A 21,673-nucleotide genomic window follows, 5' to 3' on the forward strand; every position below is an offset into this window, starting at 1 on the left:
TGCCGCAATTAAGAAGCCAAGCAACGACTTCTCTGGCCCCTGCCCACGTGGCCCCACCCCCCGGAATCGCCCTGCCCCCAGCAGAGGCCGGCCCCGGCATCACTCCAGCCCCCAGCATTGCCTCACCCCAGTGCATCTATGTGAAATCCTCCCCATTGCTTCTTCAGCCCTCCAGATGTTTCCGAGCCCCACTAGATTCTAATTACCAAATGCTGGGTACAAAGCCATCAATAAAGTAGACATGGTCACATCCTGGGAGGTAGAATTTAAGCTTACTGTCCCAACACACTGCTGTGAATTGGAAAGCACGGACAGATTCCAGCCTGGGAGAATCAAGGCAGGCATCCAAGGAAATCTTTTTCAGAATAATAGGAAGGAAAGAGCAAAGGAGGTATGCAAGTTCAAGGTATTTGGAGTAACTTTTCAGTTTTTATTCTTCTATGGTGGTCCAAAACATATGCTTAATGGAGGAGACTAGAGAAGTTTAAGAAAGTGAAATAGTTTTGAGTAGACAAGCAAGGGAAATGACTAAGAAAGCAATCATATAAACTCCTAATAAGAGCGTTGTTTCCTCATTGGTGTGTCCAAAGTGCCTAGCACAAACCAATCACAGAAGCAATGAAAGGATTCTCTTCAGGTATATTGAAACTGACCATTTAATTGTAGATGATGACTTAATGGTGGCACCAATATACTTGTGTATGTGTGTGTATGTGTGTTTATTACCCCAGAGAAGTAGCCCCATTTTAGATGACAGATCCAAAAAAGGTAGAGTTGGATTTGCTGCACAGAAAAGATGACAGGAGATTGGGGGAGACCGTTTAAAGTGAAGCTATTCAGATTTGTGGTTAAGGGTAGGCTATGAAATTTTTTCTTGGAAAGAGGGGAAATTTAGAGAAATATTGGTGGATGGATAGGATTGAAACATTGGCATATCGAGGTGCATAAGCCAGAAGGACAAAGTGTGTAATGTCAGACTGTATTTTTTTCAGAGGTCACAGATATTCCTAGTTTTAAGTTCTACGGAGTGGCAATCACTGACCTGGAATGGGGGTAACTGGCTCTAAGACGAGAAAGGGTGCATAAGAGGTCAGGTTATTGGATGGCCTATTCAACTGGATGTTGGGTCCTCCAACTGATTCCTCCCACTGAAAATCAATCCACCTCTTTCTTCTCCAAAAGTCTCCCCAGAATCAACATTCTTCCTGCAACTCTATGCTTACTCAATGACCTCACTTTGGAGAATAAAGCAGAAATGGAATGGTAAGAAAGAATGCTGTAGTAGACATCTGTTTGGGTTTTGTTTTTGTCACCTAGCATTCACTCACCTTATTGCCCTCTGGGGAACTAACTCCGTTCTCAGTTTCAGACCATGAGCAAGTGAAGTTGTCTTTCCTCTCTACTCTTATTTTAAGGATGATATATAACTCAGAAATAGTGAAAAGGACCATTCCATTTTTCTGGTAGCAGTGATTTGTAAGGAAAGGGTGTGGGAACCAACTGGAGACAATAAAAATCAAAGGGATTTTTGAAAGGACCTAGTGAGAGACCCATTTCTCCTACCCTTGAAACTTAGAGGATGCAGCTATGAACTTACTAGACTCAAAGTCTTAAAATGAAGCGAGTCTAGAATTAAAGGCATGAATAGAAACAAATAAAAAAAATGATCCTGATGGCATCAATTGAGGCCCAGCATGAACCCTGCTGCCTGCAGCTTGCCTTCCTTCCCAATTTTTTTCAGATATCTGAGTTGACAACTTCTCTTTTTTATTTAAGTCAATTGAGTTGTATTTGTTGTGCTAGCCAGTTTTTCATTGCTATGTCCAAAATTCCTGACAAGAATTACTTAGAGAAGGAAAAGTGTATTTTGGGCTTACAGTCTCCGAGATTTACTTCATGGTTAGCTGACTCCATTGCTTTGAGCCTGAAGTGATGCAGAACAACATGGTGGAAGAACATGGTGGAGGAAAGCTGCTCAGTTCATGGCAGCCAGGAAGCAGAAAGCACCCAAGCATCAAGGGATAAGATACATTCCCCTAGGACAGTCCCCAATGTCCCACATCCTCCAGCTACACCCTACCTGTCTATGTGGACCACCCAGTAGTCCATTCAAATTATGATCCCATCAAATGGAGATGCTACAACTCTAATCATTTAAATCTAATTTAAATTTAAATCTAATTAAATCTAATCATTTACCTCTGAACATTTCTGCATTAGCTAATATGTTGTGGGGAGTGCATTTCCAAATCCAAACCATAATGTTCAAGGTGATTTATATATGAATAATTCCTCACAATAAGGGAGTAAGGACTGTCCATTCCTGGCTTCCTTCTCCATGCTAGCCCAATAAATATACTAGTTTCTATATCCCTCGGGTTACCCTTTTGTAAAAAGAGGAAAAGTTACCTGCTTCAAAGCCTTATGAAGATTAAATGTTATAATATACATAAAGGCACAAATTTGGGGGTAGGGGGATGGCTCGGTGGCAAAACACTAGCCTAAAATACATGAGACCCTGGGCTCAATCCCCAGCACTACAAAATAAAAGTGAGGAAGAGGAGAAAATGTTTTCCAAAATTCTTAAGTACAAGCAGTATGTGATTTTTCTAAATTAAATTTGGTGAAAAAACCCCACTTTGAAAAGTAGGAAGATATCCAATATTAGTCATTCATGGGGACCTTTTGCCTGTTTATTTAGTATAAAGCAATATGCCAACGTTGGACAATGCAATGTTTTGTCACAGTTCCTAAGCTAATGGGCCTTGACTACTAGTCTTATCAGCAAACATCATTTCATCCCTTAAAAAATCCTTCCACCTCCTAGAGGACTTCAACATAGCACCCATCCACTTAAGAAACCCATCTTTACATTTTTTTTCTGAAGTCACTGGAGCTGCTGCTACCATTAAACAGCTCTCCCTCTTTAAACTTAGGATCTGTTTCAACTTTGCCCTCCTCCTCCTTCCCTTATCAGAACACTAATTAAATATCTTTCCCACATGCAAATCTGGATGGCACTATCCAACACACTATCTAACATTTGTCTCAAAACTTCTGTTTTAAGTTAAGAAACATGAAAAATATTAATAACATTTGGATCCAAGAGCCCAGAAATTTCTGGAAGACAAAGATGGAAACAATTTTGATTCCTGTGGGTGTTCCCTCTGGTAGGGAGTAGAAACATCAGAATATAACTTGGTCAAGGACCATGCCACAAATGAAGATGACCTAAATAAAGTTGTATAAGTAGGTAGAGCAAGAATCCCTACAGAGGAAATCACCCATTCTTGTTACCAGCATAACCTCTCTCCCACAGTAAGGTAAACTTACATAATCATCATGTGGGCTCACCCTTGCTCACCTCAATTTGGAGAGATTACTTCCTAGATGCTCTGTGAATGCAAACTCTAACTGCCTCATCCAACGTTTCTCTGAATAGAAGCGAATATCTGGGTACCAGGTATGACTTCTTATGTGACCTCAAGCCAATCACTCAAACTCTTTCATCCTCCACATCTCTTGATTAGAGTCCTCAGGTCTAGGGTACATGGAAATCATTCCAGAACGAGAGTCACATGCTCTAAATTTCCTCGTACTGGCTTTTCTGCTAGCTGGGTGACTCATTCCCTCTAATGTTCAGGCTGAGTCAAATTTGAGATGATAGGTATACTACATTGAATGTATTAATTGTAACAGAAATTAAACATTGAAGCCCATATCATTTGCTTCCTCAATAAGTGCTTTAATCAGCTTTTCTGCTGCTGTGACTTAAAGATCCAACCAACACAACTGTAGACGAGGAAAAGTTTATTTGGGAGCTTTCAGTTTTAGGTCTCAATCCGTAGACAGCAGACTGCATTCCTGGGGGCTCAAGGTGTGGCAGAACATCATGGTGGAAGAGTATGGCAGAGGAAACAGCTCACATGATGATGAGGAAGCAGAGAAAGACTCTGCTCACCAGATACAAAATATAGACCCCAAAGTCACACCCCCAATTCCCACCTTCTCCAGCCACACCCTACCACTTCTGTTATCAGTCAGTTAATCCCTATGAGGGGATTGATTAGAGTCCTCAGGTCTAGGGTACATGAAAATCATTCCAGAATGAGAGTCACATGCTCTGAATTTCCTCGTACTGGCTTTTCTGCAAGCTGGCTGACTCTTTCCCTCTAATGATTGTATTAAAACTCTTACAACCCATCATTTCTCCTCTGAACCTTCTTGCATTGTCTCACATGTGAGCTTTTGGGGGACACCTCACACCCAAACCATAACAATAAACCTTGTTGTCTCATAGAACCTAAAGGTTGTTTTTATAGGCATGTAGTCAGGAAGCCAGGACAAAGGGGAGAAACTGTGGTGGAGCCAGGATGAGCCCTATTGCACCTAATTCTCCCCTACACCTGGCAAGTCTGAATACTGGTAATAGTATGTCAGGTTTTTTTCACTTTCAATTCATGATGATTTCATGACATCTTTACTTCTATACCACATTTCTTTCCTCCGTTGGTGCTCCAACTTCTTTGATGTTTTTCTTACCAGCTATCACTGCATTCAGCTATCAAACAGCTGTGAACTTGATGATAGATGGGGATCTGTTTGACATTATTTGGCCACTGTGGCTTCAAACAATTGAGTGATGATTACTAGAAGAGACTCTTGTATTATGGCTGGGGACATATATTGGTTGAGGGATGGGTGTGGGACTAAGGAAGTGGAGGAGATATTTGATCCCACATTTGGACTGCAGGAGCATTACAAATGCTTTTTAATAATACAGAATAAGACTCTAGAGAGTAATTGATCCTAGAAACAGGAGAGCAGCCACTAGAGACTCTACACAAAGAGGGAAGAGCTGGCTATATTTCTGTTGCAAAAAATAATTTGTGAGTGCTAGGGTTGTAGGTCAGTGGCAGAGCACATGTGAGGAACTGGATTCCATCCTCAGCACCATATAAAAATAAACAAAATAAAGGCATGCTGTCCATCTACAACTATAAAAAAAATTTTTTTTACAAAGAAATAATCTGTGAATGTTCCATATGAGTTTGAGAAAAATGTATATTATGCGATTCTTGGATGAAATATTTTAGCCTTTAATGGGCTCATCACTAGACTACATATGGTCAAAGAAAGAATAAGTGTGCTTGAATAAATCTCAATAGAATCTTCCCAAACTGAAATGAAACAGGGAAAACAATTTTGTAATCCAAATTATCTTTGAACAAGCTTCAAAGTATGTAACATACAAGTAATTTGAACACCAGCAGGAGAAGATTCAAGCAAAAGAAATATTTGAAGGAATAATGGCTGAGAATTTTCTAAAATAATTTAAAATATTAGCCACAGATCATGGAAGTTCAGATAAAACAAAACAGGAAATATACTAAGATAAATAAACAAATCAACAAAAAAAAGAAAAGAAAGAAAACCACATCCAAGCGTATCAAATTCAAATGGCAAGAACCAAAAGAAAAAAAAAAACAATATCCAAAAAGAAACAAGAGAGAAACAAAGATAAGAATTGTGGACAAATTCAACACAAACCTAAGCCACATCCCCAGCCCAAGAGAGAGTCCAAAATATGGTGCATATTGCCTTAAACCTCGAATCTCAGCTACTCAGGAAACTGAGAAAGGAGGATAAGCAAGTTGGGAGATCCTGTCTCAAAATAAGAGATGAAAAGGGCTGGGAGTGTAGCTCAGTGATAATGACCCTAGGCTCAATCTCTGCTACTTCAAAAGCAAACAAAGAACAGATACATAAAAAAAAAAAAAAAGGAATTTTATTGTCTTTTAAAAAATGTGGTGGTGCTAGGCGCAGTGGTACACACCTGGATTCTCGGTGACTGGGGAGTTTGAGGCAGGAGGATCACAAGTTTGAGGCCAGCCTGGGCAACTTAGTGAGGTGTTAAGCAATTATGTGAGACAGATCCTGTCTCAAAATAAAAAATAAAAAGAGCTGGGGACTTGGCTCAGTGATAAAGTGCCTCCTGGGTTTAATTGCCAGTACCAAAAAAAAAAAAAAAAAAAAAAAAAAAAAGTGTGGTACTGGGGAGTAAACTGAAGGAAACTAAATTAGATGCATCTATGAATGTGTCAAATGAACCCCATTATTGTGAATAACTATAATGGACTAATAAATAACAATTTTTAAAAATGTGGTGGATCAAGGGTATAACTTAGTGGTAGACCACTTGCTTAGTAGGCAGGAGGCCCCCAGGTTCCATCCTTGGAAAAAGGGGTGGGGGAGAAGAGAGAGAGATGGAGAGGCAACCACCATTCTCCTTTCATTTCCATCATGCTGAGTCTCCTAGGTTCCTTATGTAACTGGAACCCTTTACAGTTTTCTGAATGACTTATTTCACTTAACCTCCTAAAGTTTCATCTATGTTGTTCTATGCGTCAGAATTTCCTTCCCTTTTAAGTCCATTTTCTTTATAAAACCTATCAATTCTTTTTCAGTCTTTCAAAAAAATTAATAAGTAAACCTGATAACACCCCTCTTTCTCCAGCAAAGGCAAATAATTTTTCCTGAAATTCTCCCTAGAGTTCTCTGAAAATAGTGTCTCCATAGAAATGCTAATTGGAAAATCAGTTTTCTTAAGAAAGGTATTATTCCTCCAGGCAGGCTGTTTACATTAATCAACATTTCTCTAATACTTGTCAGTGTTTTGTAACACTTTTTCAAGTGCCAATTGTAGCTTGCCAGTTCTTCTGAAGTGTGGAGGCTGCAAATGGGGAAAATCAGAATGGTAACTCTGTTCCCTTGGGGCTATTTCTGTCATGATGATGAAGCATAAGTTCTTTTCATTATTTTCATTTTACATAGTCATTAGTTATGTGGATGGTGGCTAGAAATATTGGATGAACTGATTAGTCACTATGGGTGAGAAGTCCAGCCTTCCCAGAATTTTCATATTTGCCTTCCTTAAGACAGTCAGGTTTTTCATTACAAATTGTGGGTTTAGGGCTGGGGATGTAGCTCAAGCGGTTAGTGTGGTTGCCTGGCATGCGTGTGGTCCGGGTTCGATCCTCAGCACCACATACAAAGATGTTGTGTCCGCCAAAAACTAAAAAATAAATATTAAAAAAAAATTTTTAAAAATTGTGGGTTTGTATGAAATATGATATGTCAAGAGCTTTGTAATGTTGTGAACAACCAATAAAAAATAAAAAAAAAAATTGTGGGTTTAACTAAGAAAAAATAAATAAATATTAAAATTCTCTCTCTCTCTGTCCCCCCCTCTCTCTCACTCTGTCTTTAAAAAAAAAAAAAAAAATTGTGGGTTTAATCTGTTTTCACAAAAACTGGAATCTGCTACCAGGGGAGGTGGTATAAATTTGTAATCCCAGCTATTCAGGAGGCTAAAGCAGAAGGGTAGCAATTTTTGAGGCTAGTCTGGGCAACTTAGTGAGACCCATCTCTAAATATAAAATTAAAAGGGCTAGGGATGTAGCTCAGTGGCACAGTGCCTCTGGGTTCAACCCCCAATTAAAAAAAAAAAAAGTAAAGTAAATACACAAACTAGACTCTGCTTACCAATGCCACAAAAAGTATTCCCTTCAATAAACATAATGGTGATAGAAAAAGCAAAAACAAACTGAAAAGTTGTGATGAAAAAAACATGATGGATGGTTTTTTTTTCAATTTCTACTTTTAGTTTATGTCTTGTTACTTTTCATATCTTTTCTGGAAAACTACTTATTTATTAGTACATCATAAACATAGCAGTCCCTCCATATATACTTGGGTTCTATATCCATGGAATCAACCAAACTATCAAAAATGTTCAGGAAAGCTGGCTAAGGAGGCACATACCTGTAATCCCAGTGGTTCGGGAGGCTGAGGCAGGAGGATCACAAGTTCAAAGGCAGCTTTGGTAACTAAGTAGGCTCTAAGTAACTCAGTGAAACCCTGTCTCAATAAAATACAAAAAAGGGCTGGGTATGTGGCTCAGTGGTTAAGTTGCCCTAAATCCAATCTCTGGTACAAAAAAGAAAAACAAAAAATAATGTTCAGAAAAAAAAAAAAAAAAAGCTTTCTGTGTGCAGACTTTTTTCTTGTCACTATTTCCTTAACAATAATAGTAGAACAACCATTTACATAACATTCACAATGTGTCAGGTATTATGAGTGACTTAAGACACAATGGAGGGTATTCACCCATTACATACAAATACTATATGTCATTAAATGTAAGGGACTTGAGCATCAGTGGATTTTGGTGTGTGCAGCAATTCTGGAGCCAATCCTGAGTGAATACTAAGAGACAACTGTGGCCTCTGTGATTCTGAGTGAGGATTCTGTGATTCTGAGTGAGGATAACATCAGTGTTCAAGATTTAGTGATATATTTATGTTTTCAAGATAAACATTTAAAGCTTAGTACATAATGTGATACTCTATCAGCATCATATTTCAAACTATTAAGAAATTTAAAAAATCAAATTAATAATTCATAAATTTCATTGCTAGACTCAAGTGATTAAAAGGCTAGCAGAACAACTATTCATAACAGAAATAAAGAAACTGAAGTAAAATATATTTGCTACTGCCTTATTCTTAATAAATAGTTTTGCTCTTTATTTGATAGTAGATTTTCTAATGATTCAGAGCTTTATGGCTCACAAAAAGATTCATCAATGAAATGCCCCAGTGTATTTAAAAATTTCCATATTATATTAATAAGTAACTAATCTACATTTAGGAAAAAACAAAAATTAAATAGAACTAATAATAAAAGTACTCAAAAATCCAGAGCAAAAATATTTGGTAACACTTGGTTATTAGTACCACAGTTCTTTCATGATGAAGGAAAAAAATCATTTTTTACATTTTTTTTTAAAGAGAGAGAGAGAGAAGAGAGATAATTTTTTAATATTTATTTTTCAGTTTTCGGTGCACACACATCTTTACACTTTTTTTACTAAAAACATTATAAATCAAATTTTAACTATGAAGTTGAAAATTGTTTCACTTTATATATGAAACAAAGATGTAGGTAATAAGTTTTGAATTGTTTCCCATACTTATTAAAACTTCAAACAGGAAGAATGAAGGAATAATAAAATAAATATCTCTAAATTCTGAAGGGATCTGTGTAAACACATTGCCAAATTTGCTTTCTCTTTCTTTCTCTAGACACACTTATTTGCAGTTACTTTTTCTTTTTTTGGTACCCAGAGGCATTCCACCAATGATACTCCTAGCTTCCCCCGCCCTCCCCTCCCCCTTTTATTTTGAGATGAGACAGGGTCTCACTAAATTGCCTATGCTGGCCTCCAATTTGTGATCCTCTTGCCTCAACTCCCAGGCAGCTGGGATTACAGGCATGTGCCACCACACCAGGCTTACAATTAATATTTGAAGTTGCATGCTTTACCATTCATCTTCTCAGAATAACAGCCTCCTAGATAACCACAATATTTCCACATCAAAAAAGAATCTTTATTCTATATTGCCTAATATCCCAAGTACTCTGTCAATGAGCTATTGACAATTGCCAATGACATATTCCATACTTGTGTGTACTTGTGCTGCTGAAAGCTCAGTCCTTGTCCCTGATGCCAATCCAATAATGAGGACAAGGTTCTGAAAAAAAAGGAAAAAGAAGGTTTATTTTGCTAGTAAAGGAGAAACACAGGAGACTCAGGTCCAGAGGCTGTGATTCTGCCAATCAGTAGGAAGAGGGACCCTTTTAAAGAGGTGACTCAAATGCTACATTCCAGAGTTCTCTTTTGGAGCTGTAATCCACTTGTTAATTTGGGCGACACTCATTTGGAAATCCTCTGGAACCATCCCCAAAGTCTTAATGATTTGGTTCCTAAAGTGGGGTGTGTACTCAAGGACAGATAAATCTGCCTAGCATCCAGAAGAAAGGTAATCCTAATTCCCCTAATAATAGGGAGGGGGAGAAGCAGGGAGAGAGGAAGAGAAAGAAACTTTTCCATTTTAAAAATAAATTGCAAAGAGGGGAGGGAGGGAAAGGGAGGAGGTAGGGGATTAGCAAGGATGGTGGAATGTGATGGACATCATTCTCCAAAGTACATGTATGAAGACACAATGGGTGTCAACCTACTTTATATACAGAGATATGAAAATTTGTGGTATATATGTGTAATAAGAATTGTAATGCATTCCGCTGTCATGTATTTAAAAAAATAAAAATCAATAAAAATAAATAAATAAATAGATAGATTGCAGTGGCAGAGCAACAAGTTATATTCAAAGCATAAAGTGAACCACTATTACACTTGTAGTACTGAAGATTGAGTCCAGGGCCTTGTGCATGCTAGGCAAGCACTCTATCAATGAGACAAGATCTGGTTTAAGTTGCCCAGGCTGGTCTTGGAATTTGCAATCCTCATGCTTCAACCTCCTGAGTAGCTGGGATTACAGGCCTAAACCACTGTTTCTAGCTTGACATTTTTAAAGAGTGCAGGCTAGTTGTCTTGTGAAATGTACCAACATTCTGTATTTCTGCTATTTAACATGTTCATCCAGGCCTAGACTTTCTGTTTTAGAAGCATGACTGTATCTGGAACATACACTTGTTTGCTGGTGCCCTCCCCATGTCAGACTTTTTGTCTTCAACTATACCAAGAAGAATACTCAGAGATCACAGGTGAATTGAGTTCAACTCTTTAACCCTTCAAACACTTTGCTAGCTTCAGGAAGAAATATCATTTAAATGATACTGACAAGTCTTCTAAGGTAGAAGGAAAAATGTATTTCCTAGCAACTCCTTGGCCTGCAGCAAATGTGGGTCATTATAGAGAACTTTAAGGGGCCAAGGTCTGTTCTTGTTATGTGAATATGTGGGAAGAAGCATCAAAAGGGCTTCCTTTTATTACTTTTGTCTACCAAAAGTCCTTCAGCTTCTGTTGTGCTAAATGCTAGATTGAAGGAGTGAAAAGGTATATTATCCCATCTTTTACCAGACTTTAGAAGAGTTAAAAAAAAAAAAAAAAAGGTAGGGAGTGTGCAGTTGTGCACTACCTTCACTGAGACCTATGACAGTCTGAACTCCATACAGTTTTTGATCAGGTCCCCAAATACTGACAGCTTTTCCAAGGCATCTGGCCAGGTAGACATGAAAATCTCTGACAGCTAGGCCCTCTGCTTGAAATATTTCAAAGAAAAGAATCATGAATCTATTTTATTGATGTGAAAATTCCAAATTAATCAGACTACATGAATACACAGGTGTGTGCCATTAGATGTAAACAGGCTTAAAAGGAGCACTACTGTGCAAAAGAAGATGGTAAAAGGCATTTATATCTGAACTCTGATGACTGCATATAAACATATCTGTTTTGGGCTGATACCTCTCTGGAAAACCAGCCTTAAGTAAACAAAAGGTTAGCCCTGGGTGAGGTGGTATTCTGCAGGCGCAGACACAGTCAAGTGTTTTTGTTTTTTTGAAACTTGATTGGCTAGCTAAGAAGTTTATCCGCTTGGTGCCTCAAATTCTCAAAACAGTTTATTTGAATACTGAATGAATGGCTAATCTCCTACAAGTTTGGGGGCTTGAACAAGGTAAACAAATGGGTGGGCTGTGGCAGTAAACATTGTATTTAGTCCCAGGCTCATCCAGGTTTCCAAAATTCCTCTCTTCCTCTCCTTTTTCTATATCTAGCCTTCCTGCTCCCCAGCTTGGTCTCTAGTACCCTGTAAAAGTACTGAAATTGCAAAGGAGACATTTTTAATTATAAGTACTATGGTAATGAATTCAAGTACACTCATTTATCATAAAGGGCTTTCCCATCTGTCTCTAAAGTATACTTTAAAATGATGTGTATTTGATAACATTAGCACCAAGCATCTTCCACATGTTAATGCTCACTGTTTTAAATGTTCCACCCCGCCCCACAAGACAGCATAGTGGTTGTTCCAGAAAGAACACATTTATCTCTTGTTTGGGAATGCCTGTGTGGTCTCTTCCTAATTTATTTGCACTCCAATCCTTGGGGATCGCATCACAATCCCCCTAGGCAAAGGGAGATTAGGGAACAAGGCCGGCTGCTTTTCCCCACCCTACCAGAGAAGGGAAAACAACTTCCCCAAGTCCCACAAGTTCTTCTGGCCACTGTACAAATTGTTCTTGAGCTTGGAGAGTTTCCAAAAGCCCTAATTAGCAACTCACAGCAAACATTTCTTTGCATTAGCTAATGATCCAGCTACAGTTGTAAGCAAACAGAACCAACATATCTAATCAATGCTGAAAAACCAACCAAATGCCTATTAAACATCTGGATGTAATTTTCTAGTTAGAACAAAACGAAAACATATGCAGGTTCCTTTGATCTGCGTCTTAACAAAGAAATTGTTGATAAAAAAGCATACTGGTCAGTCAATGTGTCATTTCCATAAAGTCTGCTCATTTCTCTTCAAATGCTCCCAGCTTAATTTAGTTGGTTTCCTGCAATCTCTAATTTTACCATATTGTGTGAAACCACAGAGGTTCTTTGGATGTGATTTTATTTGAGGTTTTACTGCTGCATGGATCTGCTACTGATTTTTTTTTTTCCTTCTCTGCCTTCTTTCCTCCACCTCCACACCCATTCCGTCCTTTTCTTTGGTAATGGGGTGGAGGAGGAAAAGGTTATAAAGCAATGCTGGGAACATTTCTTCTGGACCCTACATTCTTAAGTTTTAGAAAACTTTCAGGAAAAAAAAAAGCCAAATGAGGAAATGTATGAGCAATAACTTGTAATTAAAACGAAGAGAAAATGAAGAGGGTGAGGTGGTGTGTGCCTGTAATCCCACCTTCTCAGAGGGTCAGGCAGGAAGACTGCAAGTTCAAAGCCAGCCAAAGGCAATTTAGTGAGGTTCTATCAACAAAATAAAATACAAAAAGGGCCATGGATATAGCTCAGTTCTTGCTTAGCTCCTTGCTATGTCCTGAGTTCAATTTCTAGTACTGAAAACAAACAAAAAGCCTAATTTTTTGATCAGCATCCATGTATTTTCCTGTTGTGTCCAGTTATCATCTTACTGTATGACATTTTGTTTTTATAATTATTTAACCTATTAGTTGAAAATTTAATAATCAGCAATAAATGAATGGAAATATACCTATATATGCATCAAGATAAACAATCTGACAATTTTTGTTTCTTTTGCAGAGGATCAAAGGGGTATTGTTTTGTTCCAAGTCAATTTCCTATGGAAGTAGTATACATAATATTATTTTATGTGAAAACATAACTGACATACGAATATGATAAAGGTAAAGAAGATTATGGTTAACAGACTTTAAATAGAAGATCAAAGTTATAGATTTCATGAGTAGGACTATTTTCTTTTAAATAGGCTGTAGGCAATCTGCACATATATTATTTATTTAAAAGGTAAGATTAAAGCTACTTGATTGTTTAAACACTATCATTTGTAAAGCAGTTTGATGAGAGTTTTGTAGTATAATTATTACAGCATGACAATCATGGAGAAAATACGACCTTGAAAAGGGATAAGGCCTTCTCCTACTCTCAAAGTGGATGCACTGAATGATAAAGAAACCTTCCAAAACCAACCATCTTTATACACGCAATTAGAAGCCTTTCAATTTAAAAATCATTAGGAGCTTTCTTTTGTTTCCCCAACATACTTCATTTTAAGACAATCAGAAGGCCTGGTCTGGTTTCAAAGGAGTTAACGAGTATTTCCCATTGTTAATCTTAGCAAACTGGTAATATTCTGAGTGGACACATTTTCTGTGAACAATTAGAGAACATTTTAAAGACAATATGGCTAGTTGTGGAGGTTAAACTGATAATCCCAGAGACTGCAGGAGGGTCACAAGTTCAAGGTCAGCCTCAGCAATTTAGCAAGACCCTAAGTAACTTAGCAATTACCCCCTCTCAAGGGTTGGGGCTCTTACTCAGTGGCAGAGTGCTTGCTTAGCACATGTGAGGCACAGGCTTTGATCCTTAGCACTGCATAAAATAAACAAATAAAATAAAGGCATTGTGTTCATCTACAACTACAAAAAAATTTTAAAAAAATATCCTGTCTCAAAATAATTAAAAAAAAAAGAAATCTGGGGATGTGGCTCTACACCCTGGGGTTCAATCTTTAGAATCAAAAAAGAAAAAAAAAAAAAAAAGGACACAAGTGTTAGAATTTCGAAGTGTAGTAGGGAATAAGGTAGCAATACTTTTGCTCCTGTCCAAAAATACTCTTTCGTTTTGTGTTTAATTACCAGTCTGTGACAGTTAGTCAAGGCACACTGAGTACATAAAACTCAGGGAAGCCAGGAAGAAGTCTCAGTGTAGGCAAAGTCTACTTGTGGCATAGAAGAACTTTCTACCCAGTTCTGGCACTGATTATGGGATAAACTGACCACAGACTGGCATTTGTGGCCCAATCACTGGATGATGATTTACAGGGACACAGGCTGCCAAAGCACAAAGCCTAGTTGTCCATGTATCATCTGATTTCAAACGTCCTGTATGTGGAGCAAGCCTGCTCTCACCATCACTAAGTTTAACCAAGGAGAAAGGCAGTGTTTCCCTCTTTTCATGCTCCATGTTAGTAGTAATATGAATAACATAACCCCCTTCCCAATTCCATTTAATGAACATGCCCCAAAACTGCCATGCCAAACTTGTTTTAAGTCTTCAGACTGGCTCAAAAATTGCTCTTTTATTTTTCATTTATAATTGACATTTGGGATTGATGCAATTACATACAAATCAATATCATGCATATTTTAAAACAACTTCAACAGTGAACTGTATTATCTAAAACGATTCTTTTAATATTTCAAAGAAAAAGATCTCTGTAAAAGCAAAATTTCTAATAAAACATATGTTTACTTAAATAGGCCCCTTCCCATAAACCTCTTGAAGGTAAAATAAGGGTTTTAAACTAAGAGGTAAAATAAGGGATGGTCTTAAAAAAGAGGGAGGATTTTAATACCAAACATTTGTTTACTAGATTCCAAAATAAGATGAACGATTGTCCAAGATGCGCCTTTCTTAGGGAGGAAGAAAATAGCACCATTCTACTCACTGCTCACACGCAGAACTCCACTTAACTAGTCTTTAAAGTATATAGGTAGTGGTTGAGGGGGAGGGGGGCTAGGGGTATAGCTTAGTTGGTAGAGTGCTTGCCTAGCATGCACAAGGTCCTGGGTTCAATCCCCAGCACCCCAAAAAGTGGTATATAAAGTATAGGTAGTGGCAAAACAAAATAAATAAATAAAACTATACACATGGGAACTCTGAAGGTTTTTCTGCTGTGTTGTGTATTTGGACATACGGACAAAAACTGGAAACTCTGAGTTCTAACAGCATCCCTTTCAACTAAGAACCTTAACTATGCCACGTACCCAAAGTATTTTCAAGCAGCTACTTAACACTGCTCAGCCCCAGGGTACCACCCAAATTCTGGGGGTGGGGTAGGCGGGACAGGTTTTTCAGGTCTCTGGGATGTGTTATTCCATTGTCTCTCTTTGTTCCTAAGACATGGAAAAGACTCGTGGTCTCCGGGTTGAGAGGCTCCTGAAACCTTCGGTCACCTCCTCCTTCCTCGTACACAGCAAAGTCAGACAAGGACCCGAGATTTCTCGCCCCAGGGAGAGTCATCTGCGCCTGGGACACATGTGCCTAATATTGGTCGCACCTTGGAAATCCTTCCCGCCAAGAATAGAGGCCGGTCTTTTCGCAAAATGGTTTGAAATCCTTCAATAAAACCTGAACCCCCCTACTTGGGGAGCAAAGCGGGTAGGTGGGGTGGGCGGGCATTATCGTCAGGATCAACGCCGCTGGTGTACCTATGCCACCTAATGCATTGCTCATCTATGAATTTTCCATTAAGTGCACAGTCCGCTTCTGCGTCCGTGAAAAGGTAGCTCAAGGTAAAACAAACCTCACAGACATTTTTGAACGTAACCCCACTTTCAAAAAGTAGCATCAAACAAGGGCCAACACCGAAAAACACATTTTGCTTAAATTACCCCAAAGCGATCTCTTCGTCCCCAATAAGAAACAACGCGGTTAGTCTCTGAGTTACTTTCACTGAGATCTGAAGATTTTCATTAAAGGGAAAAGTGAACAAGTGGAAGGGTTTCTGCAAAGTCTAGCCCGCAGCTTCCGCCACTGCACTATCGCCGGTCCCTCCAGCTTGCGCGCTCTAGCGCGCTCCCAAGCCAGCCCCACGTTACTTTGATTGACAGTTCGGCCCCGCCGCGCTCCTTCCCACCGACCTTCCAATCCTCCGTGCCAATCTCCGCGTCTCGCCGCTTCCCATTGGCTGGTTTTGGCGTCCCGCGGCTCCTCCAGGAACTGTTCCTCACCGAGCCCGGGAGGACGCGGCTGGCGGAGAAGGGGCGGGGGGAGGGTGGGAGGGGAGACCGCGGAGATGGAAGCGAGGGGGGGGGGAGTAGGAGAGGAGGGGGAGGGGGAGCGGGCCGTCCGGCATGGCGCAGCCATAGGCTCTGGGGAGGCTCTACGTCAGTGCCCCACGTTGGGCACGGCGCACTGGATTGGTTGACGCGGGCCTCCGCTCCCCCCCGCCCTCCCCCCCGCTCCAGCTCGGCCTCCGGCCCCCGCCCGCGCGGGGCTGGGCGGGCCGGCGCTGGTTAGCTCCGGAGTGTGAAACCGCGTGTTAATGTAACCGGCGCGAGAGGCGCGGGCGGCGATGGAGGTGGGAGCGGCGGCTGCAGGAGCAGCAGGAGCGGCGGGTACCCTGTGCCCAGCGTCCCCGAGGCAGCCGACTGCTCCACCCCCACCCTCCTACGGCCGGGCAGGACCTGCGCCACCAACCGGGCTCTCCGCAGTCCCGCGGCGACCCAATCCTCTTCCGCTGCGCTGCTGTGACTACTCGGGACTCGCCCTAGGAGTTTGCCCGCTGGGGAGGGAGACCAAGCGGCAGTGCGCACTCTTGCTCTTCTCTCCACCATTTCGCGGATGTCTTCCCCTGGGTCTTGAGAGAACTTTGCTGCAGGCTGGAGAGCCCTTTGCAGAGAGTGAGAAAAAGGGAAGAAACGAAAAAGACCCAGGAAGAAGAGGCGCGGACGAAGGGTCCTGAGCGGCTGTACGGCCGGGACAAGTGCGCGCAGGGCACTGCGCCCTAATGCGCCCCGGGCTCAAGGAACTTCGGGTGGTTGCGGGATTGCTCCACGAGGAGTAGCCCTGTGGGTCCAGGAGCGTTTGTGCAACCGCGGAGAACACCGAGTGCCGGTCACACGGGGCGTGCCGAGCCGCCTCCCGGCGCGCCCTCCGCACTTTCCTCGTTTCGTCATCTTTCGTTCCCCAGTAGGGGCTGAGGCTCTGGACCACCGGGTGAGGATCCTCAGCTTCGATCCCGACCTTGCAGTTTGCAGAAGCCAGCGAGCGCCTGGCCAAAGACGCCGCCGGGACCCGAGGAGTTGCCCCGGAACGCCGCCGGGTTTGTTTGTGTGTGGGTTAGCTGGGGGTGCCGCGTCACCTGCACCTCGCCTACTGCCACCGCTGTCGCGGGGAAAACCCGGGGAGGAGGCTGATCAGAAGAGCAAAGCAAAAGAGCCCGCCTGGATTTGTGTGCCCGGGACGGGCGCCCGGCACGCGGATCTCGGAGAGGAGTGCCGCCGGAGTCACCGCGACCCCACCTCCTCGTTTGGGCGGCCGAGGGCCGCGGGTTGGAACGCAACCCCCGCGCTCTTTCTCTGCGAGCCAGAGACGCCGCGCAGATTTTTGGAGCAGCCCGCACCTGGGCGCCCCACAATGTGGCCCTGAGGGCGGAATCCCATAGGCAGGAGCTGCCGCCGGCACCGAGAGGCCTTAGAGCGCGCCCGGGTGCGTGGCCAGCGCGCCCGCTTCTGCCTGGCCTCCTGGCTTAATTTTCCTCCGAGGGATTAAAGTTGGAAATTGAGCGGAGAATTGAGTTGTCCGGGAACCGAGCCTCGGCAGCCGCCAGAGCGATGTTCCCGCAGAGCCCGCACCCGGTGAGCCAAAGGCGGGTGGTTGGATGGGGGGCTTGAGCGAGGGTTGGGGAAGTGATTTCCCTGTGAGGTAAGAGACGAGTGGCTACTGCAACCTGGCGGGCTCCTTCGCCCCCAGCGGTGCCAGGGTGAGCGGGTCTTGGGCTCGCCCACCCTAGGGCAGGGAGTGAAGTGAAACTCAATCCCCCCCTTTCCTTCTGGGCCCCCTCCTATTTGACGTCTAGACAGGGCGGACGAGGGCGCCCGGGGAGGCTGGGGTTTCTTTCCCGGAGCCACATCCTTCCTATTTTCCCGAGGCGAGTGGGGTGCCCCCCCCCCTTTGTTTCTTGTCTCCCTTATTTACATGTTAATGTAGCCCCCGTTCTGGTGCGCCCAGTGGTGGCCCCGGCGACTCTGGGATTGGGGAACGTTAGGCTGTTGTTTTTCTCCTCCCGTCCCCGGGGTCATTATCACCCCCATGGGGGAGGGGGCGGCGGCGGCGGCGAAGCGATCTGGCTTAGTCCTCTCCAGTCTCGGGCAGCTCCCTTTCCCGGGTCTGGTTGACCTAGGCACAAGGCGCGATCCGCCCTGGAGGATGGAGGAGATTCTGTTCTGAGCCTTTTTAGAAGCTGAGGGCAGGAGGAAGGGCCACTTTCTCTCCAAAGTGAATCATAAAGTTGAGTTTGGGGCTCGTTTTTTCACCACTTAACTTTATTTTTGTTTATGTCTTATCCGATTTCTCCCTCCCCTGACTTTTTGCTTTATCCATCCTCCCGCATTCTGGTGCCTCGGTGCCCCTCGCTGGTCGACACCAGACGCCTCATCAGGCTGCAGGCCAGCCCTTCAAGTTCACTATCCCGGAGTCCTTGGACCGGATTAAGGAGGAATTCCAGTTCCTGCAGGCGCAGTATCACAGGTGCGTGTCCAGCCGCCTCACGCGAGTGGTCGGTCGCCCAGGCTGCCCGGTGCCCCTCATCTCCCATTCTTCGCGGCGGCGCCTGTACTTAGTACTGGCGTCCAGGCGGTGGCGTGTGGAGTCGCAGTTAAGACCTGTCATTCATGTTACCCCCTTCAGTGTCTCTTCTCAGGCCGCCTCTTTTCTCCTGTCTCCTCCTCCTCCCATTGTTTCCCTTTTGCCCGTTTGCTGCTGTTCCAGGGAGTCCTTTTTCGTGTATTTAGGAGTTGCATGAGAACCGTCAATATTTGCACTTCATTTATTTATTTTGCAACAGGCTGAGCTGAAACATTGGTTCAATCGATGCCTCAGCTCTGGAGTGCGGGTTCATGGAAGCAAAGCCATGTTGAAATCGTTGTTTGCCATGCTAGAAAATTGGGTTGTCTGAAACAAAGTCCATTAGGGAAGGCTAGATGCTTTTAGCTACGCCCATCACTGGTGATGATGAGGGAAGAGATGGATAACAAGTAGGGGAAAGCACACCTGCATTGGCCTCATTCTGGGTTGTTTTGAGTGGGACAAGAGAGAGGAGTCATATTTATATTAATGTCAGCCTTAGTTACTTGTAATGATACCTACCGTCAAAGGATTTATAAATGAAACTATTGGTAAAGTATTCTGCCCATGGTGAATTTTCCAGAAAGGTTAGTTTATTTCCTTTGATCCTATGAGGTTTTGGCTTATTGGAGCTAAGAAATAGCTGTATTGACATTTTTACTTTTGTAGTGCTTGAGAAAAAGCACACAGATAAGCTAAGTGGCTTGGGTGTGAATTTTCTTATTTTGTCAGGGGCTTTCTGATTATTGACCTTTTATCTACTTGTAAATACTATCTCCAGAGCTTGAGGCATACTTGCACATACCATGTTTACCTAACAGGGAGAACTTCAACGCACTTCATTTCGGTAGCTGCTTGACATATTTTGGCAGGGATTTAAAAATCAAAGGTTTTGAAAGGGAGCAGCCATAGTAGAAGTAATTTTACAGGTAAGACTTTCAAACCTAGAGACTGTTTAAATTGGCAAGATGGTACAGACTATGCTGAAGTCTGAAAAGTGTGCAAAGGCCAGATTTTGGTGTAGTCTAGAGAAGTGAACTTTGCAAGGAAGTAAGGAACAGATAACCATGAGGAGAAATCTGTTTTGATGGACTTTTCATTCTTGGCATCGGACCAGGTATGCATCAAGAAGAAAAAGAACTGTAGTTGAAAGGGATACCCTGTACTGTTAACCTTATTCTTCTCTGTTAAATGCAAAGACAAAGCTTTCAGGTGTTTATCTACATAGTTTATGGTTTTTCCAAATTGGTCTTTGTTTTTACTTGAAGTGCAAATATGTGAGGCAGATGTTAAAACAAGTGACATAATGTTTACATTAAGTTGCCTGTTTTGTTTTCATAGCCTTAAATTGGAATGTGAGAAACTGGCAAGTGAAAAAACAGAAATGCAGAGGCACTATGTGATGGTAGGTATCAAAAATTGGACTTTTTTTCTTTTCATATAAGTATCATTAAGTATATATTCTTAGCATTATAACAGCATGAGTTAATGAAATACCGGGTTCTTTTTTAAAACTGCCACCTGATAGGGAACCACTGGGCTAAGAAAATAATTGGAGTTTAAGGACTGTCCAGCTGTGGTGCTGCAGAATGAATAAGAGGACAGTAGGACAGACCCTGGGGGAATAGGGATTGTTGTAGCACCCATGTGTGGTCTGCTGTTATAGGAAAGGTGTCTCCCTGGATCCACGGCTTGTTTAGTTCTTTGACACACTGAGTTAAGGTTTGGCTATGTGACTTGTACAGGTCTGCCGCAGTCTTGGGTGGGCACAGAATCACGAGCCACTTACACAGCTTTGTAGATTCAAACAGCAAATCTTTATTCCCGAACTCACACCGGCCTCCACACACGTTCTGGGGCAATCCCAGTTCTGCTGCCACACAATTCACCTACTCCACGAGGCTTTCTTCCCAAAATGCTCTCTGAATCTCATGAGAACTCAATGGGAGCTCAGGCAGCAGGAACGCCCTAATTCCAGCAGCAATAATCCTCAACATCGAACTTCCCTAAAATCCAAGGTCTTAAACTGGGAACGCCCTTAACCCAAGGACCCGGATACTTCCTCAAACCTGATCAGCTCTAAACCCGGATCCGCCTTGGTCTTTGAGCAAGGTCACCTTACATGCAATGTCAACAGCGAAATCATTAACATGGGGTATGTTAGCAAGGAAATTTTGATGCGTCATTTCTACTTGGTAATGGCCCTCAGCACAGGTCAATAAAATGTTAACAATATGACACAAGCTGAGATTTCAAAAGCACTTATGCATTAGGACCTTACTCTTTTGAAATATTGCCACTGTGTGTCGAAGCCCATGCTCTCTTCTGAAAGACATATGAGCCAGTCAACAGCCAGCATCACCTTCTGGACATGTGAGCAAGGCACTCTAAGACCAATAGCCCCAGTTGGCTCATAGGAACTGTCACCACCTGAGTGATCCCAGGTAAGCTAGCAGAAAAACCACATAGCTGAACCCCATTCAAAGGGATGACAATGGAATTATGAATGAATAAATGGACACTGTTTTAAATCACTATGTTGGGCTGGGGATACAGCTCAGTTGGTAGAGTGCTTGCCTTGCATGTACAAGGCCCTGGGTTCAATCCCCAGCACCACACACAAACATACCAAAAAATCACTATGTGTTGGTTGTGTTGTTATGTAATGATAATTAATATAGTTAGTCTGAGACATATTAATATCAGTGGAAATAAAACATGCATATGACATTTGGAATAATATGTGTTTCT

At 42.2% G+C, this 21,673-nt stretch overlaps 1 protein-coding gene across 1 annotated transcript; it reads left to right on the top strand.

The window, feature by feature from the left end:
- Positions 1-16,918: 16,918 nt before the first annotated feature.
- On the top strand, positions 16,919-20,327 carry LOC308641537 (uncharacterized protein; the record flags this gene model as incomplete). Its single annotated transcript, XM_081280212.1, has 4 exons — positions 16,919-16,932; positions 17,011-17,934; positions 18,726-18,826; positions 20,264-20,327. The coding sequence occupies 2 exons, from the start codon at positions 16,919-16,921 to the stop codon at positions 17,723-17,725; spliced, it is 729 nt and encodes a 242-aa protein (XP_081136338.1). The 3' UTR covers positions 17,726-17,934; positions 18,726-18,826; positions 20,264-20,327.
- Positions 20,328-21,673: the final 1,346 nt, after the last annotated feature.

Source organism: Spermophilus citellus, assembly GCF_964194105.1.
Source record: "Spermophilus citellus genome assembly, chromosome: 2".
NCBI classification, from domain to species: domain Eukaryota; kingdom Metazoa; phylum Chordata; class Mammalia; order Rodentia; family Sciuridae; genus Spermophilus; species Spermophilus citellus.